The 9,884-nt window shown below is 41.8% G+C and overlaps 1 protein-coding gene across 1 annotated transcript; it reads right to left on the bottom strand.

The window, feature by feature from the left end:
* Nucleotides 1–273: 273 nt before the first annotated feature.
* LOC308570723 (vomeronasal type-2 receptor 26-like) lies at nt 274–8,074 on the bottom strand (the record flags this gene model as incomplete). Its single annotated transcript, XM_081165634.1, has 4 exons — nt 7,220–8,074; nt 4,047–4,274; nt 1,970–2,096; nt 274–1,175 (listed from the first exon to the last, which is right to left on the bottom strand). Exons 1-4 carry the CDS (start codon nt 8,054–8,056, stop codon nt 274–276), a joined length of 2,094 nt encoding a protein of 697 aa, XP_081021760.1. The 5' UTR covers nt 8,057–8,074.
* Nucleotides 8,075–9,884: the final 1,810 nt, after the last annotated feature.

Raw genomic sequence — 9,884 nt, 5'->3', positions numbered from 1 at the left:
TAAGGACAGATAAAGATTTCCTTGCATATATTTTTACAAGAATGGTTCTGAGTCTTCTTGTCAGCACATGCTACAAGAGAGTAATGTATGTGTAAACATAAGATTCTTTTCTTCAAAGCAGATAAGTCAATTTTACAAATGAATTTTCAACTACAGGAATTTGGATTCCAGAAAAAATTATAAAAGGCAGCAGCTGAACTTATATTTCCAAATATTCTACTGTAAACACAAAGAAAAGCACGAAATACAGCAGATGACAGGTTTCTCATTTCTTTATTTTTTCTTCCTTACTAGCTGTTCCCTATTGTTCAGCTCAGGCCTCAGAATGATTATGTAACATTTTGGGGAAAAGATGCAGCCCAGCAACCCACCACCGGAGGCTAAGATGGAGAAGATCTCCACAGCTACCATGTATTTTCCCTTGGTGCTCAGGTAGGAAGGAATGAAGGACAGCCAAACACTGCAGAAGACCAACATGCTAAAAGTGATAAACTTGGCTTCGTTGAAACTGTCTGGTAACTTCCTGGCAAGGAAAGCCATAACAAAACTCACAGTTGCCAGGCAACTCATGTAGATGAGGACACAGTAAAACATTGTTACAGACCCCTCATTACATTCTAGTATAATTTCTTCTGTCATTGAGTGCATGTCCACATCTGGGTATGGGGGAGAGGCTGCCAGCCACACAGTGCATATCCCTACTTGAACTATGGAACAGGAAAGGAGAATGGAGTGGCCTAGTCCTTTGCCCACCCATTTCCTCATCCTGGATTCTGGTTTTGTAGCCATGAAGGCCAAAACTACCATGAAGGTTTTTGCCAAGACACAAGAAACAGCGGTTGAGAAGATGATACCAAAAGCTGGTTGCCGGAGGAGACATGTGACCTTGTCAGGTCGGCCAATGAAGAGCAAAGCACAAAGGAAGCAGAGCAGGAGAGAGATGAGGAGAGTGTAGGTGAGGTTTCGGTTGTTTGCAATGACAATGGGTGTGTTGTGGTGTTTCATAAATATACCTAGTACCAGAGCTGTGATCAAGGAAAGGAAAAAAGAGAAAGAGGCCAAACTGATGCCCAAAGGTTCTTCATAAGACAAGAAGCTTATATCCTTGGGTAGACATGCATTCCGGTTCTTGCTTGGATAGTCATTGTCTGGGCATTTATAACAGTCATTCATATCTGGAAAAAATAAGGATATGGTCCTTAGCTCTAACACCAGCTTGCTGAAATGCTTACTTTCTGTCTGAGAAGAAAAGAGCTCAGCTCAAAATAAAACATATGTCCAGTACTCTGTTTTGTGGTTCAGAGTGTCCTATAATCGACACAGGCAAGGCCATTCCTCCTCATGATATTTGAATGTATTGTCACACTAGCTTGAGTGCAGCTTATGTAAGTCAGAAGTAGTGGCAAGGACCAGTCTGGATACGATTTGAACCACATACCACCTAGCTACTCTCAATGCAATTTTATTCTCATTTGATTAACATATTCCAACTCTCTCTCTAAATTTTGACCCTGTATACCCGCATCGTTCAGCCTGTATGCTGAGATTAAGGTCTGATTGCCTTTTGTCAGTTCTCCCATTGCAAGATGTGAGGTTACAGGGAACCGGGCACAGGGCCTCCTTTGTAGTGGCGCCCACCCTAAGAATGTCTGACCATCAGATGTCAAGGATATAAACAACAATCTGACTTTTAGAAGACACCTGACAGCAGCCCTATATAGGTAAACCCTTAATGTTTGAAGTTTTACTGTGGTTGATGTTTTAATTTGTTGGAAGCTGTCCAGCATTGTTGGGGCAACCCAGTCACATAGACTGAATATAAATTATTGTTACTACTGCTACTACCACCAATATCTGAATGAGGCAGGGACACACATACAATAACTTCTATCTTCTTTTGAAACTTAACCTCAGCCATCCTGACACCTTTCAATCAAATGGACCCATTTGATCAAATTCTTTCCCTTACCATCCTGGTTTGCAATCTTCCCCTCTGGACATGGGATGCAATCATAGCAGCAAGGGGGCTGTCCCTCCTTCACTTTCTTGCTGGATCCTGGAAGACATCTCTCAGTACAGACAGAAAGAGGCTGAGTCTAATGCATAAATGGAAGAGCAGAAGAATCATCGAGAGAATAATGAGTTCAGAATGTTTCAGGTTCTAAGGCTCCTCTCTGTGTTTCTAAACTGACACAGAATGCCTCTACCAAGAGCAATTGCTACTTTTCTTTTTAGTAGTAGTAATGTTTGACGTGATGTAATATCTCCTCTATTGTTCTGGGTTGTGGAGGCACATTTTGAAGTTACTCTAGTGTCCCTGTTAATCTTGTTATAATCGTTACTTCTTAGTATGTTGTCCACTAGGTAGACATCTCTAGAATTGATTTGGTGTTGGTGGCTACACCTATTCTTGGACCCATCAGATGCTTTCTGGGGAAGAGTTCCTTATAGTTCCAAATAAGGGGTTTTTGAGGAATGTGTTCTTTATGAGTTCTCATACAAAAATAAAATAAAAATTATGGACAAATACATGAATTGGAATGATGCTATCCAAGAGATTTAGCACTGAGCATGTTAAGGGGAAAAATATACTTTACAATACATATTTTGAGATACCTCTCTTTTTTCAGACTGATGCATCCATTCCCTATGCTCTTCACACCTTTGCTCTCAGCCCCCTCCTTCACTTTCTGTATCTTCACCACTTTTCCTGCTTCCACCTCTTCCACTGGCTCCCTTGGAAGACTAGTGGTATCCTGAACCTGCTGCTGCTGTCTGTTTTCACTTTTTCCCTCCTTTTCCCAACCACTTCATTTCTCCACTTTTCTTGCAAAAAGGCAAAATCATGGGGCTTATCAATTCATACATAGTCTTTCACTCAGTTCAAAACCAGTATTTAATATTTATAAAGAAATCCCAATTTCTTTGGTTTATTTTGCAATAATTTTCTTTATATACTTAGGATTCTGGTTGCAGTCTTTCAGAGGGAAAAAAAGAACCTATTTAATTAGTCCAACTGACCTCCTGTGAGCACTGTTTGATGGAAGAATGTTTCAAGGTCAACATGACCATGCAAAAATCCACTGGATAGTTAACTGGTCTTTCAGATGTACACCCTCTAGTGCAGGGGAAGTGTATGCCAAGGCCGTGATTAGCTGAAAGAAAACATGCCCCCCTGTGTCTAGGCCTTTTCATAGAAAAACTGGTATTTGACTTGGGCCTACTGATCCACATTCAGATGAAGATAGTGTGATGTAAAAATCACATTTGTGTGGATGAAGCTTGTGGTGGGGGTCTGTGAAGGGTTGGGATTAGGGTGAGGCAACCTAGCTTTCGCTATTTTCGTTTCAATCAGGTTCCCCAAGGTAAGTTTACACTGTTAGTTTTGCTTAACTGTATTTTATAGTAAAAGGGTTCTTCTGTTTTGTAACCTCCTTAATAAATATTTGCCTTTATTCCTTGTTTTGACAGAGGGCTGCCTTCGATGTCTTCTAAAAGTTGTGTAGGTCTTTTACCTCCTTGACATCTGGAGGGAGGGTGTTCCACAAGGAACACTGTTCTAGGGATATACATGCTGAATTGGCTTGTTTATTTATAAAGCGCTTTATCCAAACCTTTAAGCCTGGGATTCCCATGGCAACCTCATACAGCTCATTGGTGCATGCCCAGGCCCTCTCCTCTACCATTTTCAATTACTTTGTTAATGAAATGAATTTTGCATTTTAAGCTGAAGATGGAGCCAAAGTGACTGTAGAGTGGCATCTAGTGGCTCCTTAACTTTTCTCCAGAATGTTTCTGGATCCCACATGGGGCCTATAGAGAAGATAGAGGGAGCAGACAAGCTGGAGACATAAGTTACATAGAAGCAGTGGTGGGCTTACCTGCCCCTCCCCAATATTTTATTCAAGTTGTTGACCCTGCTTTGGCCATCCACTAATCAGTAACTTGCAGTTCAAAAGACAGTGATTAGAAAGGCAGGGGGATAAATATTGCTTGAGCTATATTGAATCTCTTCTGAATTACAGTAGATAAAAATGTGGACCTACCTGATTAAACCATCTATGCCATATTATGGCGTCTTCATCAAGAGTTAATTTTTGGTCTGGAGGAGCTTGTGGATCTATCCTCCCAACTCTCACTCTGTGCAAACTTTGGTTGGGGAATATGATCCAGTTGACAATATCCAAGCTAGATGCTGCCTCTCCATTCTGGTTGATGAAGACCACATCTCCTGCAGTATTGTTAAATGAGATACTTCTCAGAAAGTGATGGAGCTGGATTGAAAACAGAAAAGACAGGTATTTAGAAAAGACTACAGTCCAATACAGGGCCGAGAAACATTTTTTCCTGTGTGCAGAGCACTCAGTGAATGGTGGGTGGTGATTTAGGCAACTGTGAGTGGAGTCAGGTCCAAGCATGGAGAGAGCCAACCCATTTTCTTTCACAAGTATGCCAGTCTCCTTTTCTTACCCAAATTATTGATAGTCTCTCTCTCCCTGTCTACCTCCGCTTCCACTGTTTAATGGTATGGAATGGGGAATTGGACCAAAATATTAAATTCCATGTTCAATTTCTTGAGGTTAACTGATGATGTCATAACTTCACAATATACCGTGATTTTTTAAAAACGGTGACAGAAGTTTTCAGTCCTGCCAACTTTTGCTATTTTAAACAATGTATTGGAAAACTTTGATGCTATCTAAGCCTTGTAATGCTGGATTCAGCTGATACTACTGCCGTTAACGCATGACTGACTAGGCTAAAGGCCCACAAACATTACCCTCCTGTCACCTCAGAACAAGTTGTAGGAAAATATGAGAAGTGTGAAGGAATCATGCTTATTCTCTGATACGAGGAATAAACATCTTCACTTTTGGTGGCTTCCTGTTGGGCATATCTTAAGGACAAACCTTTCATCCCAAGTTCATTTTTTTGTACTGAGAATATGTGACTTGTATGATCAAGTTGGCTGTGGCTTTGTCTTCTTCACCTGGTCTTTAGGATTGCTTTATTTTGTATTACCTTTAAGACTTAGAAGAAATATCCACAGGAATTGCTCTGTTGCTAAGAAATGTCTTTGCAGTGTGTAAAACAGAGGTCATTCCTAGACTGTTTGAAACTATAACAGAGGGCAACAACTTTCCTCTTCCTGCTTTCCTCAGACCCATTTTAATTAAGGAACCTAAATAATATTACAAGTTTCACTAGGAAAGGGCAAATTTTACCAAGGAAATTCAGGGTATACAGTGGTACCTCAGGTTAAGTACTTAATTCATTCTGGAGCAAACAAACTACACTATGAAGCCACAATTTCTTCTTAGCTTACTAACTGTGGTTTGTTTGAGCACACCAAATGAAAATCACTGGCTTGGATTTATCACAAAGTCAGGGACCATGGTTTGTTTACTCATCCTAACAGAGGAGTGAGGCTGGAGCAATCTCCACATTCATTATAAACTTTATAATGACGTGCAAACTGGACATTCAGGTTACAGACTCTGCTAACCCTGAAATAGTACCTCAGGTTAAGAACTTTGCTTCAGGATGAGAACAGAAATCTTGCGGTGGCAGCGCTGCAGCAGCAGTGGGAGGCCCCATTAGGTAAAGTGGTACCTCAGATTAAGAACAGTTTCAGGTTAAGAACGGACCTCCAGAACAAATTAAGTTCTTAACCCAGGTACCACTGTACTGGCTTTTGCAATGAAGCTGTAGAAATGTACCAAACGTTTTCTGGCACATTATGAGTTGAAACAAGTGTTATCAAACAAAATATTTCTAAATATGATGAAAATGATTTCTGAGAGATGTGATTTATTTGTCAATATTCCTAAAGGTAAAGGTAAAGGGACCCCTGACCATTAGGTCCAGTTATGACCGACTCTGGGGTTGCGGCGCTCATCTCGCTTTATTGGCTGAGGGAGCCGGCGTACAGCTTCCGGGTCATGTGGCCAGCATGACTAAGCCTCTTCTGGCGAACCAGAGCAGTGGACGGAAACACTGTTTACCGTATTTTTCGCTCCATTGGACGCACTGGACCATAGGACGCACCGGACCATAGGAGGGGGAGAACAGGAAAAAAAAATTCTTGTTCTCCCCCTCTAAAACAAGGTGTGTTCAAGGTACATTCACCAGAGCTTGTGGGGCTGGAGGTGGAGGGAAGCGCTGCTTTCCCCCACCGCCAGCCTCAAAGATCCCTGAAGCCTTTGGAGCGCAGTGCCCCGCTGCCCTACAGAGGTTTGCGCGCAGCCATCCCCAAGCTAGAACAGCGAGACGGAGCCCTCCGTCTCACTGTTCTGGCTTGGGAACAGCCTTGCTAGCTTCTGCATATCAATACCTTCTTCTCTGTCAGCAGAATTATAGATTCATTTCTGGACTCTGCCCAAATGTTTGAACTCTGAGAGGAAAGACTAAGGTGACAGCATTTTGTGAACCCATACATATTCAACAGAGTGGGGTGGGTGCCCAGTGCCATATAATATTTCCAAAATAAAACCGTAATCCTCAAAAGGATGTGCCAGACGGAAGACTGTTGGGAGAACCCTCCAGGCTATCAGCAGCCCCCCCCCCAATTTCTCTGAGCGTCCTCCGGTGAGCATTGCTCTGGAAAAGGCACCCCCTTCCTCTCCATGGCGCTCCACCGACATAAACCAGCTTGGTTTATGCACACTAATCTTCTGGCTTAACACAGCAAGAAGAATGAAGCATCATAGTTATAAACTACTATTTATTTACACTATATTACATGGACATGGACTCTCTCTCATCCAGCTCCAAGAGAAAACAGGCAAACATACATCACATAATACATACAGATAGGGCTTTATCCAGTTCTCACGCTTCCTCACAAAAAGACTGTGTGATTTGCACTAATCACAAAATGCAGCCTCGGAGGAGTGAAATTGCTGAAAGTGTGAGAAAGAAGGCTACCTGCAGAAGAACTGCAGGAAGGGCCAGAAGCCCAAGAGATCTGGGGCAGGAGGGACCAGTGGCAAGAATTGTACCAAGCCTAGCTCTACCCAGACACATGCTTTGATCACACCAAGACCTCCCCAACTATCCAGAATGAAGCATCTTTGCCCTAGTGCATCATCAAGGTAAGACGTAGGGGGGGTGATAGGTCAACTGTGATGTCATGCACTCCTCCTCCCCCATTGTTGGGCACAATTCTGATTATGATGAAGCAACAGAGCTCTCACTGTTGAGGATGTACAACCTTTACCTGCCAAAACTGCAGATTCAGTTTCTTCCCTCTCCCTCCATACACCATTCCTCTGTGTCTGAGTCTGGATGTGGACATGGCATGTAAAGCATGGGCCATGGCATAAACAGCACTGTGGATGCTGTAACTGTGGCCTGTCATGCTCATTTCAAAAAATGATCCAGGAAGGTTCTCCAGCTTCTCTTCTCCGGTGCAAATATTCCCCTCCACTTTGTCTGTAGTGATATCTGGAAATACACATCCAAAGGCCTGTTGCCAGAAGTCCCTTATAAAACCGTCCCCATCTGTGCTGGAAGGGTTTCTGTGCAGAAGATACTGATGAAATCCCGGTGGGTTTCTAAAATGAATTTCAAAGGCTACAGCACCATTGAATACTCCTGAATCCCAATTCCTTTGAAAGACAAATGATGCGAACTCAACCTGGGCCGTTACTATCCATACTTTACTTTTTACATTATTAATCAAGTCATCATGTTTTGATAGGTATGGAAGCCATCTAAAATTTGCCATGGAATAAGACTCTCCAGAGGTCACCACTACGTCAGCTTTGCTGCTAAATATTATGTCTTGTATATTGGCCGCCCGTTCTAGCAAGCCGTACATTTCAGAAATAAAACTGAAATCGGGGATTCTTTCTATGAATGCAAAGCAGACACCACTTTTGGTAAACATGGGGGAAATAGTTTGGACAAATCTTTCTCCATTCTCATTGTCCGTTGCAATGACTCCAATCCATGTCCACCTGAAATGCAGAAGCAAAGAGAGAATTCCCTCATACTGAAGGGCTTCTGAGGCTGCCATCTGGTAGAAGGGAAGCCCTGGGCTTTTATCATTCATCACTGGAGCAGAGCCATAAATGAGCTAAAAAGTAAATGGAGGAAGAGAAGAGTTCTTTCACAGTATTCATAATCATTATGTGGAGAACCTTGTTAGTCAAATATGGCCTTTGTCAACGTTTTGGGGTTTGTGTGGCTCTCTTTCACATATACAAAAGACAAACATGCAGATGGGCTGAAAACTGGGATTATCTCCCATTTGTGGTTTTCAAACCTTTGATTTGATGACTGGAGAGGGGCACTGTATTTGGTTTGTTTTATTTTATTTATAAATCTTGTTAACACTTTGATGACTAAAGCAGGGCATTGTCATTGTGTCTATTTTACTGTAGGGAAGCTTTTAATGTTTGATGGACGATTGTATTTTAATATTTTGTTGGAAGCTGCCTAGAGTGGTTGGAGAAAACCCAGCCAGATGGGTGGGGTATAAATAAATTATTTTTATTATTATTAAAAAACAAAACAAAGATTTTTTTATGTCATTGCAAAATTTGGCAGGGTCTTGTACAATGGATAAAACTGAATGGGGGAACATACCATGCCCCAAACAGCATATTTCCTGGACATTATCTGGCTTTGTCAGAATTGCAACTTGGGTTAGATGCACATTTCTTCTCTGGAGCTTCGTCTTTCTTCTTCGTGATGCACATGCCCTATCACACAGCAAAACTGTGCTGATTCTTCTCAGACTTTATTTATGAACATTTATTTCACTTGTGAATCAGCTGCTAACTACTCTTACATACCATGCCCCAAACAACAGATAACCTAGACATTATCTGGCTATGTAAAAATTGCAAGCAATTTCCTGTTTCCAACAGCAACTCAATTTGGATACCCTCCTCACTAAGCAGAAATTGCTACATAATTAAAAAACGCTGGTGAGGTAGAAGCCCACTCTCCCATCAGAGGCTTTGGGATATCAGTGGTGTAGATGTGAGTGTCAGACATGGGGAGTGACATATATTTTTTTCTGGTATTACAACTTTTTCCCTTATTCAGGTTTCCTTCTTTCTTTCTTTCATCTATTATAATTATGTACCGCCTTTATTTTCCAAAGATCTCAAGGTGGTTATAATGATTCTCCTTCCAATTTCAGCTTCGCCCTGAACTGCTGATACACCCTGAACTGATGCCAAGGAACCTGCCTCTTTCTCTATGCAAGCTAATAGAGGTATTGTACATAGGTGTCCTACCTGCGGAATCTTAAAGATATCCAAAACAGTAGCCACATAAAAGGAGATTTCAGAATCCAGTCCCCCAATGACCCCTGCCAGATAACGTTCAACATCACATATATAATTAGGGACAAATTTCTTCACCAGGCATAAAAGTAGCAGCGTGGCAAGGTATGTGCTCCTTGCATTGGAATAGCTGTCATATAAGCGAAAGCCCAAGGTGATGTTGGGTAGGATGTGAGGGTCTTCGTTTATCTCCTTGACTGCAAATGCCAAGGCCACGATGTGCTGGTAACCCTTAGGCACCACCCTTGAATGAGAGTGGCAAACTGTTTCAGTAGGAACATCAAGAGTTATTTCCTTTTCAATATCAACGCAGTAGTTAATCATACTGAGTTCAGGGGGGTTAACCCTCAGTCTGCTCTACTGCTGAACAGCTCTTATGAATACAAAGTTATTTTTGATGTTTAGTTCAAATCTCCTATCTTGTAACTTGAATACCCTGATTTGGAGCAAGAGAAAACAAGCATGTTCCATCTACCTGGTGACAGCCCTTGAGATATTTGAAAATGGCTATCATATTTGCCCTCAGTCTCATCATAACTAACATACCAAACTCCCTCAACCGCTCCTCATAACGCTTGGTTTCCA

This window comes from Podarcis bocagei (assembly GCF_964188305.1).
Source record: "Podarcis bocagei genome assembly, chromosome: 13".
NCBI lineage: Eukaryota > Metazoa > Chordata > Lepidosauria > Squamata > Lacertidae > Podarcis > Podarcis bocagei.
The sequence above is the reverse complement of the archived record's forward strand: the minus strand, read 5'-3'. Positions and strand labels throughout refer to the sequence as shown.